Consider the following 19,008-nt stretch of genomic DNA (forward strand, 5'->3'; position numbering starts at 1 on the left):
TCCCAGGAAATGGTTTCCCAGGAGCAGAACAAGTACACTAAGGCAATTAGTGTCATTATTAGTGCCAGCTAACTCAATATAATATTAACATGTTGAAATTTGCCTTCTCAACAAAGGTAATTCAAGGACTTTTGCATCTCCTTCAATCATTCAAACTCTGATGTTTGCATCTCCTTTCATTTCTCAAACTTACATGGTACCTGGCATAAGGTAGAAGGGAGGAAGAACACAAGAGGGAAAAAAGAAGGGAAAAGGTGAAAATGATAGCAAGTCATTTTGAGAAGAAAATCCCTCTCTCAGATGTGAGCAAAAGACAGAGAAGTGCCCAGCACTTGTAAGATCACATCCTTTTTGGTCCTAACATCAACTGAGAGGGTCAAATAACAGAATCCTGCTCCTTGATCATAACCAAAGTAGTGACTCTGAATCTGTCCCCTGAAAATGTCTCTTAAGATTTTTAGCACTAGCAGAAGCCAGCCAAGATCTCCTTAATTTTACTATCTGAAAAATCTAAGGGCAGACAAGTATGCTTCCTGCTGACAAAATACAAAATGTGGAACATGTCCAATTACAGAGAAACACTGAAATGTTGAATAAAAAGAAAAATAACCCAGGACAGGTCTACAGTCACAGTGGGAGACGCGGCCCATTTAATTACGGAAGATAAAAATGAATGTCTTCCGGAAGGGCCTTAATCTCCTGCAAGGTCTTTTTAGTTTATTTAACCATGAATGATTGTCTTTTAAAATTACTTGCAATTTTCCATTCTAAATATCAGAAGGCTACTTTCCAAACCATTTCTATAATTGGATTAAGACATGTACTTCAGCCTGGGAAATGGAATTTCCTCTAGATGAGCATTCCGGTATTGTAAGCCCCTGTTTCCACAGCAGAGTTAGAGCAGGTACCTAGACCACAGGAACAGCAGAGGCTGGTTCACTCCAACCACTCCTTGGAAGGCTCCTGCTTCCTAAATAGTAAGGTCAAGATACCTTTGCAGAACATTCCAGATGCTCCCAAATAGAATTCTCAGTGCCTACTCTGTAGCATTGTAGGCCAACAGAGACAAGAGGCTGCCAAGTCATCAGCACTAGGGGGACAAGCTGGGTTACCAGAAAGAGGAGAAGCTCCGAATCTGGTGGACCAAAAGCATAGTTGGAAAGTGGGGCCATAGAACCCAGGGTTTGGAACTGGGGAATAAAATCAAGAGGAAGAAGCTGGAGTCAATGAAGAAAAATATCTCGAAAGGAGACTAGGAACACTGCTGCATGGCCAAGGCTCACTATGAAGGACCAGCAGAGGGACCACGTAAGGGTGGCTGGGCCTGGTTAGTGGAGAGGTGGGGGAAGGAGCAGAGACCAAAGCCTAATGACCAGCATCAACAGGAAAATACACATCTGTCACCTCATGCCATGCTTTTTATATGACTCTGTGCCTTTGCATATGCCATTCATCTGCCCAGAATGCTATTCCTGCCTTTGTACCTAATGAGCTCTCACTTTTTCCACAATGCCCAGGGCTCAGATTTCTTTCCTCTGTGAAGTTCTCCCCCTCATCACTTCATATTCACCACCTCTTTCCTTGTAACTCCTCATCCCTTGTGCTTACCAAGCACAATATTTGGTATACAGTAGTTGCTTAATAAGTGCTTGTTGCGTGAATGAGAAAGTAAAAAAATAGTTTATGCTGTATTCACTAGTCAGATCTTGTTGAAAGGATCTATTGATATTAGCAGTAGTTTATAAAATGAGGCTGAAGGGTCAGGAGAGATCCGTGTGTCAGCCAAAATATAGTCCCTGAAAAGAAAAGGCTCCTTTCTAGACACAATCACTTTCTAACCACGAAAGTCATGAAAAGCAATAGCAGCAGATTCTTTGGTAGGAGATTCAAAGGTTTAATAGCTGATATTCAAACAATGCCAGTAGTTTTCAGCCAATGGAACACCTGAAAACCACTAGAGAACCTACTGGAATGAATACTCACTCTTCTGGAGTCTATCATGCTGAAGATCAGGCTTAACATGACAGATTCTGGGGTTCGCCTTGAAGATTCTGATATAGTGGACTGAGGTCAAGGCAACTGTATTTTTAAAAAACTCCTCCCAAGTGATCCTAATAATGAACAGATTCAGAAACCACTGGATGGTCATCTCTAAACTACTGATGATGTGACCTGTGGTATGCATGACTGAACATTGCCAGGCAGAGGAGCTATGGTAGATCAGAGATGGTCTTCACAAATAATTGGTCAACCTACTACGTACTTCTTATCTCATTTGGTCCTCCCCAAAGCATTAGAGGTAGGGGCAAAGGCTGAAGCTTGCAGAGGTGGGATTCAGAATCCTGACTGTTTGTTCTAGAGCCGTGTGTTCTTAACCATTGTGCAACATTGCCTCTGTAGGCAAAGATCAACTTCCTAAAACACAATGTCTTAAAGAACTGGCTGGTATACTTGAAACTGCTTCAATTTGTGCTGCCTCTGGACTATTTTGTTCAGTAATTCACAGGAACTAGTTCTTATGCTAAATTTTGGACATTTCTCTCTCTCTCTCTCTCTCTCTCTCTCTCTCTCTCTCTCTCTCTCTCTCTCCCTCTCTCTTTTTTCTCAGTGTGTTTTGTTCATGCTTGGCATATGACATATATTCCACAACTATGTGACGAATTGAAAACAACTGGATTCTCTGACTGTCATAAATCCTATGTGACTATAGCCAAGCCCCTCACCTAATCAAAGCTGTTTGTGCCACACTGCCTATGTTGAGACTGACTGAAAAATGTGACCTTACTATCCAAGAGGAGGAAATGACAAGGAACTTAATACACACTTGCTAAATGAGCTGTCCAGGTCAGCACATGCTTTCTACCTTCACAACTGTGTGTCAAACCAACCTTGAAGGATCTGGGGTCCCAGTGAAGTAGTGGATGCACGGTGAGCTTCTATTCTGGGGCAGGACAGACACTATACTGGCTGTGGTGAGGAAAGATTCAGAGTCTATGCAGACTCCACTGGCTTTGTCCCGTAAGATGTTAATCATCGTCTGCACCGTGATACTTTCTGAGAAAAAAAAGAGAGAGATGGAAAGAGAAGATTTAACAGTGGCAAGCTGTGAATCAAAAACATTTTCTCTTTCTCTTTTTTAATGCCCCTCTGAAATTATAGCTGGGAACATAACTACTAACAACAGAATATCTCCCAGCTTCCCTTGTGACTAAGTTTAGCCATGTGATCATTTCTGATGAATAGAGTTGAGCAGAAGTGGCATATGCAGATTCTTGTTCACATTCATATCTCTGTCATTCACTTTTCTTTTTGCAACTTCCTGCTAGATGGAAGACACCAACAAGTGGACCACCCATGGAAGCCCTATTTTGAAACAGCCCTGGACTGTATATACATGTGGACAAGAATATGGGAAAGAAATAACTCCCATTTTCTTTAATCCATATTAATTTGGGGTCTTTTGTAGAGCATTTAGCTATGCCTCAAGTAATGCAATAACTCAATAGACATCCATAAGAAAGAATGTGCAATCTAGACACAGTCCCCCAAGCTCTCTCTTTCATATGCTGTTGCTTATTAAGGTCAACACAATATTTGGGAAATGGCCTCTGTGCGGTGGGAAATATACACAGACAGAGGCATTAAGACTTTCCAGAGCATGTAGCTATTGGCTCTGAAATCAGGTGAGTGAATACATAAATCCTTGACTACACGGGATCCATTTGTACATGTTCCCATTTGGTTACAACTCTTTAAAACACTCAAGCCAGATGTGGTGGAACCTGACTGTTATTCTAACACTCTGGAGGCTTAGGCGGGAGGATTACAAATTCCAGGCCAGCCTGAGTTACATGGGGAGCCCCTTTTCAAAAAACCAGAAACAACAGCAAAACACTCTTGTAGTCTGTGTCCACAAAGATGGAATCCCACGGGGAGAAGGTTTGTTAACACAGTGCATATCATCTTTATAAAGCTCTGTTTATAGCATTTCACACCCAAATTATTAACAACGCCATTCATTTCTTCAACTATACAGAGCTCAAATTTCCTTACTGTCTCATACTGTGTTGATTTGAATCATATTTATTACTAATAGGTTGGCAATATCTCTTAAATTTTTTAATCTCTGCTTCACATTTTCCCCCCTTGCATCTTACTTATCAGAAGAATTGGGTCATCTTCCTACAGTGTCCCAGTCTGAACTGTGTGCCATCTCCCCAGTGTTATTAAAAATGCTTCCCCATCCTCTTTCTTGTAAAATAGTAGCTACATCTGGAGGTTTCATCAGATTTAGTGTTGATGTTTTATGGTGACTATTTAATAACTTTCATTGCTGGTTTGGTTCCAATTTAAAACTTTTAGAACTTTTTTAAAAGTTCCCATTAAAAATGAATATGTCCTTACTTTTCTACTCAGATTATATAACTTAAATTCTATAACAAAAGTCCCAAAGTGTTACTCTAGATTTAAAGTCAAGAAACTGTTTCTTAAAGAACTCAATAGAAAATATTTTAGGCTTATAAATTCATATGGTCTCCATAGACACATTCCTGTTGCAACTGCTCAATTCTGCCATTACAGCAGGAAGCAGCTATAACAATACAGAAATAAATGGGTATGTGCTATGGACTGGATCTTGAATTCTTCCAAAGGCCCACACATTGAAGGCTTAGTTCCCAACCTAAGATGTTACTGAGAGGTGGTGGAATCTTTAGGAGGTAGGGCCTAGTGGTAAGAAGTTAAGTCATTGAGGTGTGGCCTTGAAGGGGAAATTAGGAGTCTGGCCCCTTCTGATTTCTCTCTTTCCCTCCTGGCCTCCATGTTGCCCCCTCAATGATGTACTGTGCTGCCATAGGCCCAGAAACAATGCGCCCACCCATTTTTGTACTGAAACCATAAGCCAAAACAAACCTTTCGTCCTGTATGTTGTTTATATCAGGTGTTTTGTCACTTGATGAAAAGCTGACTAACAGACTATGGCTGTGTTCCAACAGAACTTTATTTCCCAAACAGGCAGCTGCTGCAGGACATAATTTGCCAACACTAGTGTTAAATGATAAAAAGCTGACTTTAAAAATACGTGAACAACTGGTAAATGTAAAATGTTGACCATTGTGGTTTTTTGGAAAAATTTCCACTCAGGAACAAGAGTAATAAGCTATCTAATCAACACATTGACCTAAATATGGATTCTGATTAAGTCAGTAATTGGGTGGCAGACAAATGGTTTGTGAAGAGAATTCAATGCAACAATTCACCTCAACAAAGGTTCATGGAACAAGGGACTACACAGGTGTCATAAGAGGATCCTAAGATGAGTAAGAGATAACACTCCTGCCCTCAAAGTCCAGCTGACTAACGGGGCTGGAAAAGAGGAAAATATAAGGACAAAGTAATACTAATATATTAATTCTGAGCTCTAAGGAGGGCTTCAATAAGTAGCACAAAAAACAACACAATGACATCAGTGTTCAAAGGAGAAATAGTATCAGAGGAACAAGAAATCTCCTTGGAGGAGGAAGAATTGTGTAAAAAATAAATACAAGATGTCCTTTTGCCTGAACATCAGGAACTTTTGGTACAAGTTAGTCTACATGCAGGGTCTACCCTCCTATTTGTTCATTCTCTTAAGCTCAGACCAATTCTCTGGAATAACTGCAAGATAAAGGGTATAGGAAGGAGAACTATAAGGTACAGACTCACTCACCTTCTTGCTTTTCTAAGCTGTCTTTGCCTGCACAGCAGTCCAGATGATCATCAGCTGGGGAAAAAACTTGGGAAAAATTGAACTCATCCTCTCCCATCCACCAGCCTTGACTCTGAGCGTAAGTCCTGAGGTCTGGATGCTCTGCATCCATCTTAGTGGTGAGGGAAAGCTGATTGCAAATGCACTTTACTCCCTCTGCAGAGAGTGTAAAAGCCAGTTAGTGGAAAATACACTTGTGAAGACTTAATCAAGAAACGGAAATTTATAGGGAATCATTCTCATGGAACCCTAACATCTCAGGGAGGACTCAATTCAATTTTCAAAGAGAAAAACACACAATCCTTGGTCCTCATTCTACAAGAATTCCTAAAAGGTTCAGCTAGGCATGATCACATTTTAGATAAGCAACAACTTTACTTATCTTAAATTCATAATCCAAAGGAAATGCACAAGGCCCTTCATTCTCACTAAATACCCCAAGTATGAATTAAAGGAAAGAGAGGTACAGGTTTAACAAGACATAAAAATCTGTAAGAGATTCCTCCCCAGTGGGATTTTCTTTCCACACCACCACCACACCCACCCAAACAGATAAAAATTAAAATGTAGCTAAATAAATCTAGAATCAGAAATGGTCACATTCTGAGTATACTCTACCTCGCTGAATGAGAGTTAGGCCAGAAACCCACCTATCAGCTGGCGGGCTCACTAAAGCAGGACATGCAAATACACAGAGGACAACTTGGCTATCAAGCTTCAAGATGCTGCCCAGAGTACAGACACTAAGTTATCAGTGCTAGCCCCAGTGGGCAGTTCATAGTTTCTCTCTCAGGGAGCATGTTAATGTTTCAGATTCTTGAATAATGAAATAAAAGAATGAAAGAGCCTAAAGTCCTAGCTGAGATAAAATCATTGCTGCCTGAAAGCCAATCCCTAGAGGTCTGATCAGTGCTGGCCTGAGTTCTCCCAAGATGCTTTGCTTCAATGATTTGCACCTCCAGAATAAGCACTCCTGACTGAGTGACACTGGTCCTTTGCCACTCACTTTTTCAGAGGCCTCCACAAAAGGAAAAATATAAATAATCAAATAATAAATAATTTATTGTTTGATTAATAAATAATTAAACAATAAAAAGTAGCTTGAGCCTAAAACAGTTTTGACATTACTCATACTAAGCTATTTTCAAAAAAGAAAAGCTTTTGTAAACAATTCCACGGATGTTATTTTCCTGGAAGGCTGATTTATATTAGAGATTTGCTTTCAAGAATCAGCATTGGAGGGTAGGGTGCATTAAATCCGCTGCCATCAATTACGCTGCTGCTGAGATCAGAGGACAGGAAATCGATAAACCCAAGAAATGGCTGAGTTTTTTTTTTAATTTAAATGTTTAGTGAAAGACAACATTCATTTTGTGGAGATGAATTTTTAAGCTATATTTTGAACAGAAGCTCAGCTTTTGAAATATAGTTATAGACCAAAAAGCCTTGGATCTTACTTTAAAGCAACTTGACTGCTTTGAAGTTGGCCCACTAGCCTTCTTAATGGGGCATTCAGTAGTAAGATTTCATCTAGGGGGCTTTTTATAAAAGGAGTTTTAAGTTCCAGCATTATAGCAGAGTTGCAGACCTGGGAGGCCACACTGACTTCCTTTGTTCTGTAAATACAAGTGAGAGCCAGCAAGCAGGCACCAGCCCAACTGGGTATACACTGGGCCCATGAAGGTGGAAAAACTCCCTGTGGTGTAGATGGTGTGGCTAGACCATTCTGCACCCTTGTGAGAATGAACAGAAGCCAGCTCTTCCTCCAGGTAGACACAGCCTTCACACAGGCTGGTCAGGACCCCACATTTTAGATTTCTCTGCTTCAATGGACTTTGTGCACAAAAAACAAAACAAACAAACAAACAAAAAAACGGGTTTTTAACTCCTAATGACTTTGACAGATCTGCTTCCAACTCAGGTTAGACTTGGTTCCAAGGCAAAAGTGGCAAACAGGTTTCACCCCTCATACCATTTTTGATTAACTGGAAGAGAATTCATGGTAAACTCAGTTGAAAAAGTTATAGAGGCCAAAGATAGGTTCAACAACAGTGTTTTACCAGCCATGTCTGCAGGGGCATAGGAGAAAGGCAGTGCACATACCACGTATTTATCATCCTGTCCTAAGGAATGTAAAAGGAGTGTCCCTGGTAACTCTCTTTCTCTCCTAGTTCTATGCAGTCCTCTTGGAAGCTCTTTATCTCATTCTGGGATCCCATCCCATTGGGAACACGAGCATTCTGAGGAGATGAAACAAGACCACCACTCCTACCTGTAACATATCCTTCCTCAGCACTGTCTAAGAAGCAAGACTCTGCAGGGGACACAGCAGTGATTCTATGGGCACTAAACCCTTCTGTGTAGATCACCAAGTTCTTGGCTTTTCTAGTACCATTTTCTTACACAGCAATGGCCTGGTTAGCCCAAGTGACATTCAATGATCTTCACACAGATCCAAATTCCTACTTTAGAGGAACATTCTGAGCTCAAACAGCTACGGGGCTGTGGGTGACAAGGGGCAGCTCCCTGTTGAAGGGATTTGTTGACCTGTTATGAATGAAGAACACCATTCCATTAGTCAACTAACAGAGTTAACAGTTTCAGTCACGGAGCTGCTGTAGTCAGAAATGGGTATTGCTCAGAAAGCAAACAGAAAATATGAAACACTGGGAATGTACTTCTGGAGTATGGACATCCTGTCAGTCTGGATCCAGGGCACTCCAGGTTCAGATCTGGAAACAGATGCAAGGAAGTAAGCAGTGTGCCTAAGCATGAAAAGCCAGTACACAGGGGTTCTGCCCCAGCAGCATGTTCCCTGGCTTTGACCCTGTACGTCCAGCCAGCATTACCTCAGCCTTTCCCCTCCCCAAAACTCTTCGTCCTGCACCCACTCACCTGTAATTTTCTCTGCAGCCCAGTACTTCCCTACAGTCTCCAGTGCCCAGGCTTCGTCACGGTCCACAAGCAGATAAGCACTTTGGAAGCTATGGCAGGAGTTTGCGTCTTCGTAGTAATTCCCACCTTGTCCGTGTTCTTCCAACAAGGAGACAATGACGTCTAAGGCTTCTTTAGCTGTTGTCCCTCTTTCTAAACCAAGCCTGAAGTCAGGAAACCAAAAGTGTACCTCAATCATTTCAGACCACATGACTGTCACCATGGCAACTAAAGGCTGGCACAAGGTTGAGTTAGGAAGCATGCCAATGTGCGTATACATGGTAAATACTCAAACTGATTAGCAGCACTTGATAACTCAGAATTCCTCTCTCACACACTCAATTATAAATCATGGGGGATGGTTTCTGTCTTTAGACATAGCCCAGATAGAGGAATCCACACAGACAGAAGAATCAGGAGCCAGTGGTCTTTCTATCTGGACAGGATGGTTTGCACCTCTTTCTGTTTAATGACCACCTTCTCTGGAGCTGGCTGACTGGCTCAGCTGTAGCCCCTAGCAAGACCCCTTTTCTGAGGCCTGTGCTTCCTTCTAACTCCTGCCTAAGCAAAAGGAATCTCTGCCCAGCCTGGATCTCTATTATTCTATAGGAGGTATTTTGGTTACTGCTATGGCCTGTTTCTGTCTTCTCAAAATTCTTATGTTGAAACGCTAACATTCGATGTGATGGCACTAGGAGAGAGAACCTTTGGAGGGTGATTAAATCATGAGAATGGTACCCTCGAGGGATTGGTACCCTTGTGAAAAAGTCCTCAGAGAGCTGCCTTGCCCCTTCCCATATGAAGACACAGCAAGAAGGTGCCATCTGTAAATCAGAAAATGGTCCCATACTAGATACCAAATGCTGGCACCTTGATTTTGGACTTTCTAGCTTCCAGAACTATGGTCAATCAATAGCTCTTGTTTAAAAGCACTCTGTTTATGGTATTTTGTTCTAGAAGCCCAAGTGGACAAAGACACGTAGAAATAAAAATGTCTGATTGCCAGCCAATGTCCTCTGTGCATATAATTTGTCCTTAGATCTCATTAGGAATGGGCTGCTCGTTAGGACATGATCAATCCTTTTTCTACATATTTCCCTCCACCCATCAGCTGACATCTACTTATTGGTGTGGTTTGCAGCTTCACTTATCAAAAGAACACATATTCCTTCCAAAGTGAGGCGTCCATCTCCCCGTGGTCCTACCAATTAATAAACCTTTTAAAAACAGTACAGATACTGCCCTTGGTTATAACCTTGGGCAGTTCAAATAATATATTTGAACTTCAGCTTTATACCATCTATAGAATGAGTGCTTATGTCGTTGGGTTGCTCTGTGGATGAGTTTTAAGAGATAATGAATGTGAAAACACACAGCACTAGTGTCTGCAACCAAGTACATGATGAGTCAATTTCAGGAGGTAAAACACTATGGCAGAGAAATGCATGATTCAGAGATAAAGGGACCTAGCTTCTAGCTCTGGCCCCTATTACTGGCAGACCTCAAGTAATGTGATCTTTCCAACTCCTTATCCTCTTATTGGCAAAGTGGAAACAATACCACCTCCATCTTGGGCTAATTTGGCAGCGGCTGGCCCATGAGATGTACTCAGTTCATTTATCCAGTCATTCTGTCAGACTGTAATCCTGCTAGCAGGAACTCAAGAGTCTTAGAACATGGGCAATAGAGCTACTGAAATGGTGATATGAGTCAGTTCTTGATGAATTTTCAACTTGAGAAGTGATAGCTATTAAAAGTCACCCAGTTTAATGTTTCCTGAGGGACATTCCACTATGCTGTCATGGGAAAGAAAAGATAATACAACTATAAGCTATGGACTGATTCTTGTAATAGGCTTATTTTCATAGTCAGATCATTATAAACCAATCCATTTGACATTTCTCAGTTTAAGCTTATTTAGGAAGACTTGGTTACAAAGCTGTGATTTACAAAACTGAACCTTAAGCCTTTGAGAGTGATAAAAGAATAACTTGATCCTTTTGTGGTTCATAAGCGTTATGATTGGGTTTTCACACTCCCTCAAACCTTATTATAACTTTGGTATGTTATCCATCAGACATTTAAAAAAAAAATGAAGGTTGCATTTTTCCCTTATCAAAGCTGTCTTCTCCTAAGAGAAGTAGCACCAGCAAGTGAAGTAGCACCAGGAAGTACTCCACTTATCTCAAGGATCCATAGCAAACAAATATGCTACAAGACCTCTTGGAATGAGGAGTTGTGCACCCTAGAAGGCCACCTTCCTCCTTCTCAGGGTCCCTCAGGCCTCTGGCACAATGCTTCTTATACACATTCTAGGCACATCCCCGCCCCCAAGGCCTTCCCAGGGTCCCAAATCGATCCATGCAAACATATGCCAAGACTTGTGAATACCTAGCCACGTGTAACAGCCCCATCTTTGAGGATTAGAACCTCTCTTTTGCAGTTCACAGTGCACTCTTCTGAAGTTTTGCCTGTTCACAAACCATGAGATCCCAATCCCAGCATTTGCCCTCCACCCTGACTTGGACTCCCCTATGCACAGCAGGACCCCAGTACCCACCTACAGACATAATTCTGATTTTACCCACTATCTCAGACCATAACTGTGGTAAAAGACACTCCATTGACCTATATGACCATTCCCTCCCACCTGGGCTCCTTGTCATGCATGAGGACTGGACAGCCCACTCCAGAGTTCCAGAGCGAGGAAGAACACTGGGACTATACACTCTCCACCAAAGACTGAGAGGTGTAGACAAATCTCATATCACCAAGTATGGAGGGGATACTAGGCCTGTGGTGATCCCCTCAGGGACGCATGTCACTCAAAGTCTGGGGGCCTATTTTAAAGCCATTCCTACCTGTTTTACCTTCTAGTTGGGGTAGATTTCTGTGATTACAAATGAGAGGAGCACTTTTCTGGCCCTGATGCCTACTTTCACTTTGGTTGCTACATCTGAGCCTGGGCAGGACTAGGACAGGAAAAGTGAAGAAACTGAATAGACCAAGATTACGGTTTCACTCAGACAACGCCCTCCAGTGCAATTCAAATCCTTCCTAAGTCTGGGCTTTGTCCAGGTTTTCCAGGAGCATGAAAATTACATGCTCCTGAATTCAATTTTTCATTTTATTTGGGATCCATGACCTTCTCACTGGTATGTCAAGCTCACCTTGACTATTCCTGAAAGGTCAGCACATCAATCTGAGGAAGAGAGAAACATCTGCACTTTTTTTAGGAACTCTGCTTGCTGGTCTTTTCAATTATCTGTGCCTCCATAAATTAAGGGGACCCCCTCCCTTTGTATCCCAAAGAAGTTAAAGTAAATGAGAAGTAGATTTATTGTGGATATTATCATTGCTATCCTTAAGGGAGAGGCTTAATGTTCTTACAGGACTCCTCAGCAAATTATCTTTCCTCCTTCCCACTACCGACGACTCTACAAGGTCCTTGTGGCCTTTTGGACACTGGGAGATTCCCAGTCTTTAGCCAGAGAGCTGGAAGCAGGAATGTAATGCTATGAACCAAATTTATGTGCCCTGTTGCAATTATGTGTTGAAGCCTAATTCTCAATGTGGTGATATTTAGACCAGAGCCTTTGGGAGATGATTAGGTCATAAGTAGAGCCCTCATGATGGGATTAGGACCCTTAGAAAAGAGACATGTAAGGTCACAAAAAGCAGATGGCCATCTACAAGCCAGGAAGAGGGTCCCCACCAGATACTGATCTGCTGGCATGGTGATCTTCCCAGCCTCCAGAGCCAAGAAACAAATATTTGTTATATAGAATCTCCAGCCTATGGTGTGTTTGTAATAGCAGTCCAAACAGACTAAGTAAAGTGATTAGTGGACACTAAGGGCTGGGGTATTAATGTTTAAGGTGTTAAAATTACGAACATTTGTTATTTAGCTCCTGTTCTCAGCCTCAACAAACCAGCCCAAACCAAAATGGAATCATTCATGCTAAATGCTCCATAATCAAACTGAAGCTTTAAGGAAGCAAAGAGAGCCCAAAATAGATTATTTTTAATGAAACAATAGATTCCATTGTACCTGAGTTAGCATAAGTCCCTTCTGCTTAAACCCTTACAGAAAAGTAACCTGAAGTAACTTGATGTTAACCAATCCATTTTTTTTTTTCAACTCTTCTGTTGCCTCGTTTGCACTTTGGTAAACTCAGTGTTCTGCTTTTGCCTGGTGGGAGCTCTTTTTCTATTTTGGAGAACGAAGGCTTCCCTGATTCATACATCAAGAATAAATGTCAACTCAACCTAAAATTAATTTTTTGTCATTTCATCTTTTAACAGGGGAAGGGTGTGTGACACCTTTTGACTCATCTGTATCTTCTGTGTCCTGAGCTTCCTGTCTCCTGGAGAGAAGTAAAGAGTGATCTAATGTAGAAGGAAAGGACCCCCTGAAGTTGGCAAGCCCTGTTATCCAAGACTCAGCCACCTTCTAGCCTGGGGACTTGGGCAAGCCCTTTAGTCTCCCTAAGCTCCAGTTTCCCCATCTACCAAACATAAGTGAACAGACGCACATCACTGTGCTGTTATGATCATCAGATGAAGCAATATACACAACACATTTTCCAAGAGTGTTCAGGGAATAGAATATGGGTTCTCCCCTCCTGCAAGTACTAACTGGGCCTCCTTTCCAGTCACCTGTGAGTTCTGACACTCACTAACAACTTACAAACTGCGGGCCTTTCTGTATTTTCACCCTGGCTTCTTCTTAAGGACTTTTGTGTGTTTTAACATGCTGAGAGGATGATGGGATGTGGCCAGAATTATAAGATGTTCTGAAATACTGAGATTGACTGGGTTTTAGTGGCAACATTAAACACAGATGAAGCAAAAGTCAGTAAAGACAAAGAAAAGACGAAAGCAGTTATACAAAGGGAAGAGGCACAGCACACTGAACAAGTGTGAGTGATCTGCTAGAGCCAGCTGGGACCAGCTCAAAAGCAAAGGGTTAAATTTCAGGGATGGAGAGCCCTTTGTTAAGCCCTAGGTATCTTGAAATCTATCATGTTGGGACAGACAAACCTAAAGTCATAGAGATGTCTTGACACCCAGAAAATAAATTCCCATCCTTATGTCAGTTCCTGTGTAACTGCTTGATACCTGGAACCAACCATCCTCAAGAAATGTACAAAAATGTGTGTATGTGTTTACATGCCTTTTCCTTGAGGGAAATGGGCTAGTTATCAGAATCTCACAGAGATTGGTGAATCAAAGGAAAGGTAAAAAAGAAACAAAAGCACAAAACAGACAAAGCTTAGCTTTTTCACATCAACCTAACTAGAAGTGAATTACAACAACAGTATTACCTAATGCTTGCATTCCCACAAGCCTCTAAGAAGCACATACAAATCGAGCCTTCATTTCAGCGCCTGCTGAATTGCTGTTGTCATTCGTGTATGTCATTCATGTAGGAGGTTGCACTTGACAAGCAGAGGGAAAGCACAAAGAACCAGAGTACATAGGGGCAACCAGTGTATTCAGCCACAGCCACAGCAGACGCTTGAAGTGGGGTATAAAATGTATAAATAGCCTACTCTCCCAGAAGTTGTCCAGGAAAGTGCTGATAGCCAAGCATGGAGGAGGGGTAGGGACAGAGCAAACAGTGGTGTCTTATGTAGCAATACCCAGGGAGATTCTGGGACCCAAATTGAGAAATTCAGTCAACCCATGGGAAGTTCCCTCTATAGCAGTGACTTCTCACCTTTAGTGTGTACTCCCTCCTCTTGTTAAAACAGATCGTGGACCCACCCTCATTCAGTAGGGTGGGGTGGGGACTACGTATTTGCATTTCTACCAGGTTCCTAGCCAGCGCTAGTTCACCAGCCATGCTTGGAGAAACACTGTGCTATACCCTAACCACTCAGGCCAGGGTTGTGGAGCCAAAGTATCAATATTACCTGGAGCTTCCTAGAAGTTAATACCATAGGCCTTCTGGTTCACTTTTAGGACCTGGTTGGTAGTAAATGGCCCTTAGAATCTACTAGTCTTGGCTGATCATATTAGCTCAAAGCTGAGACCAAATGAACCACACCCTGAATTCAAAGATCTGCTCCCTGTGCAGACACCTGTGGCCATACCTATAGAACCTACCAGTGTCAGGGTTCTTTTCATAGCTAGCCAGGGAAGGAGTTAAAATTAAGTGACTCAGGTCCAGCAGTCACCCTATCATCTACTCCTGACATCTGTTATCATCCCAGACCTTGCTAACTATCACACCATCAATTATGTGCCAAATATATCCTCTGTCTCTAGCCTTCAGACTTGCAGATCCAAGTCAAATACATCTCCTCAAAGTATCCCAGATGTGCCCCATCTGTGACAATCTCTGAACATTCAGCAGTGTTTCCTGTGGGCCATTCATGTGACATCACAGTTCAGATCTCCTTGAGTCCAGATCTCCTTGTTTTAAGACAATACCTTATTGTTGTAAAATTTGCATTGCTTAATACTCTGTCTTCTCCCTGCAACTCGACTAAAAATCTCTTCTAAACCTTGAGCTTATGCATGTGCCCACAGAATCTAGCACAAAGAGTATGTCAGGAAGCCCCTCTTGCTTTACTGGTTGATTATCTTGGAACGATAAGCTCAACACTTGGAAGAGAAAAGCATTCTTGTCCATAATCTCTTTGAAATGAAATTTAAGATGGTTGTATTTTTCTATTTCTGTAAGTCCCATACAATAACTATAATAACTCACAACACAAAGTTATAAATGAAGGGTTAAAAAGTCATGCTTTTCATTACTAATTCTTCATTTTCAGAATTTGTATTAAATACAGAGCTACAAAAAAAAAAATACTGGGAGAGGGCTAGGGGCATGGCTTAAGTGTAGTACATTTACACATTTTGTTCTGTTAATCAGGAGAAAACTGGTTTTCACTATGAGGCTTTTTCTGCTTTTTTCCCAATTCAGGAAAGCTGCTCTAAGTTCATAAGAATCAGGAAAAATAAGGAAGAGTAAGCAAGGCATAAAGGCCATGTTATCCACAGGGTGTCCCCATCACATCCATGCATTGGTTGACAGAAGCCATGAGTCACAGAGGTCCCTGTCTAAAAGTACAATTTCCCCTAGAAAACTAATGTCAAAACCTCTATTTCTTTTCATATGAAGTTAGCTTTGAGAGGTTCTTCAGAGGCTATACAATCTAAATCTCATATTGAAAACCTGAGGAACCTTGGTTCAGAGAAGGGATGTAACTTGGTGTATCCACTCTGAAAGCCAATATCACCAGCTCACAGCCCAATCTTCATTCATCTGCAGTGTGATTCCATTTCATTTCACTATGTCATAAGACTATTTTTATCTATCTTATCCTCTCTTCTAGTCATTCATTTAAAACTTAGTTGTTGGTTACCCTTCGTGTGCTGGGCACACAGTTCCCAGTGTTTGTGACACATGTGTGAAAAAATAGACCCGCCCAGCTTCTACATTCGGTTCCTTCTGGAACATGGTGGCTGGGGGGAGAGGGGAAGTAAGAAAAGAAAACCAAGACTTAAAGAGGGAAAGAAGGAAGTGATCTGCATTCTTCTTTTATATTTTATGCATTTTACATATATTTTCTTTTATAATAGTATGTTTCAAATGCCAAAAAATTCACCCATTTAAACTGTAGTTCAGTGAGTTTTAGTCTACACACAAAGTTGTACAATCATCACTACAATCTAAGTTTAGGACCTTGTCAACACCCCAAAAAGAAACCCCAATTCCCACACCACCACTCCAACCCTAAGCGACCACTAATCTACTTTCTGCCTCTTCTGTACATGTGATATAAATAGACTCATACAACATAGGACTTTTATGTCTGACTTCTTCCACTTTGTATGTTTTCAAGTTCATCATGTTGTAGTTTATTGCAATACTTGAGTCTTTTTATTGCTGAATAATGTTCCATTGTAGTGTATTCTTTTTTCCCTATCATCTCAAAGTTTCTACCAAAAAAGCACACATCATCTTTGGAAAGACTGTGCTATAAAAATAGGAGGTTTAGGAGTGAGTAAGTCCTGCTCCAATTCCCAACCTCTTCTAGGCAGTTGTTCCAAAGAATCACCATACAGTACCTGACCAGATCCATCCCCAGCAAGGCTTCTGTCTCAGCAGCTGGTTCTCTGGCATTGATGGCTTCATTGGCTATGCACACTCCATGTTCGTTGGCTCCCATTTCTGCTCCCCAAAGCCAAGCAGGTCTGCTTATCACTATGGCATGAGTCCTTGGAACTTGGTCGATAGAAATGTAAGTGCACTAAAAAAGGAAGACAAGAAAAAAGAAGCACCATCATCTGTCAGGTACCACTTAGTTCCCACTTTGGTATTTAATATTAGACCATCACGTCAGTTATAAACGGAGTCAAAAACAAAATGCTTTGGGAATGGTTTCCACGGTGAGTTTCAATTTATTTGGTTCAAGCCAACCTATTCATAGCACTTCCATATATGTGAACATCTCCAACCAGGTATTCAGCCAATCACTGCCCTGAACATTTATGTCTGGCCATCTCCATGGACACAAATGGACACCAGCATTTCAAACAAACAGCTATTTATTCTTGTTTGCAAAATCTTGCTAGATCAGTGGTTTTCAACAGAGCTCTAGCTATAAGTGAACAGTGCTTCTAGCTACCAGAAGCCTGACAGAAACTAGAGAACAGGTGGGGATGTACTGTCTGAAAAACGGAGGTCTCCTGAGTCCCCTACATTGATCCCAGGACTTTCTGGAACACATCCTGACAGTTGACATGATTGCAATAGTGGTTTAAAAAAAAAGGAGGGGGGATGATAATAATATTGACACTGATCTACCGCATTATAATGTACATGCTCTTATACACTGTGCTTTCCTGTCTGTCCCATGTGCTATTCACACTAAGTCACTGAGGTAGGCAATAAGGAAGCCATCTCAGAGAAGTCTATTTCTAACTGTTGTCAGAACTGTAGTTAAGATTGTATGACTTACCTTCCCCAGGTTGCTATTTCTTTACCTGGAAAACGAGGGAGCTAATTTAGATCAAAGTGTTTCTTCAAAAGTATTTTTAACCTCAGAAACTTTCCTCCGTTCAGACTCTTACACAGAAGCATAAACACACACACACACACAAAATCTGGTCAAAGTAAGTTGTAGCAAAAGGAGGAAGAAAGGTGAGATGATAGGGACAGTCACTCAAATCCTTACCTACTCTTTCTTCCTTCCCCTTTCCTCATGGCCCTTGAAAGGAATGGGCTGGGGCATTAGGTTATCCAAGGAGCCTCATGACTCTGTCATTCTATGAGCCTATGTGACACTCTTTGTACGGTGGATGCAGTGTGGAATTCAGGGCCTCAAACTACACAGAGCTGCTGGGCTAGCTGCAGCTCCATTTGCATTTCAAATTGGGCAGCTGAAAGCACTGGATACACTGTAGACAGAGCTAATTTTTTTAAATTCATCATACCAATATGAACTGAATGTAGCCCAGACATTTATCTGTATTGATTTCCTGGAATCTCTAACCCTTAGGTAGCTCACATACTCCTTGGTCAGTGACTTCTGTCTGCATAGTTTGTGTCAGGAATTGTTCGCATTGGGATAATGTCACTCCTTTTCATACATACTCGTAAATGGAAAGCTAATTAAGTCCAGAGGTTGCCAATAAATCCTTGAGGCTTTTTTAATAATAAAACAAACTCTTGAAATGGTTTCCCCTACCTAGTTACCAAAAAATAATTTATTTTAAAAAATGGTTTTGTAGAGCAAAAAGCTGGCCAACACAGTGATCACAACTAAACTTTCTTGCTTTCCTCAATTAAATTGAACTTCCCATCAAAACTGCACTCTTTTGTGTCTAAAAAAAAAAAAAAGGTTCAGTTATCGCTGTGGTTTGGATGTTGAATGTCCCCCAAAGGCCCATGTATTAAAGGTGTAGTCTCCAAGGGGTGCTATTGGGAGGTAATGAACCCTTTAATAAATTGGGGGTTGCTCTCTGGCTTCTTTCTCCTTTGCTCCCTGGCTCTTGAAGTAAGCATTTTGCCCCTGAGACACACTTCTGCCATGACATGCCACCTCAACACAGGCTCAAAGCAATGTGTCCAAGCAGCCAAGGACTAGAAGCTCCAAAACTATGGGCCAAAAGAAATCTTTTCTGTATATAAACTAATTCTCTGAAGTAGTTTTTATAGTAATGAAAAGCTGACTAACACAGACATTGACCACGACTTTTTAAAACCCTTGACCCTACTGAGCATGAGTGACAAATTTTGTCTTGAGAAGAATAGAGTAAGTAGGGAAGGAATCTCAGCTTCTCACGTGTAGATTTATCATCATGTTTTTTTT

General features: G+C 41.4%; 1 protein-coding gene and 1 pseudogene across 3 annotated transcripts in view; one reads left to right on the plus strand and one right to left on the minus strand.

Annotated features, from left to right (window-relative positions):
• Scrn1 (secernin 1) overlaps window positions 1-19,008 on the minus strand; it is a 53,169-nt gene that overhangs the window by 8,727 nt on the left and 25,434 nt on the right. For all 3 annotated transcript variants that reach the window (XM_074065219.1, XM_074065221.1, XM_074065220.1), the window contains exons 3-6: window positions 16,763-16,944; window positions 8,642-8,844; window positions 5,708-5,902; window positions 2,889-3,054 (exon numbers count right to left, since the gene is read on the minus strand). In XM_074065219.1, the coding sequence (XP_073921320.1) occupies window positions 2,889-3,054; window positions 5,708-5,902; window positions 8,642-8,844; window positions 16,763-16,944 (746 nt within the window). The remainder of the gene's footprint in view (window positions 1-2,888; window positions 3,055-5,707; window positions 5,903-8,641; window positions 8,845-16,762; window positions 16,945-19,008) is intronic.
• Window positions 10,675-10,760, plus strand: LOC141421199 (small nucleolar RNA U13; annotated as a pseudogene).

The sequence above is a fragment of the Castor canadensis genome, chromosome 2 (assembly GCF_047511655.1).
Source record: "Castor canadensis chromosome 2, mCasCan1.hap1v2, whole genome shotgun sequence".
NCBI lineage: Eukaryota > Metazoa > Chordata > Mammalia > Rodentia > Castoridae > Castor > Castor canadensis.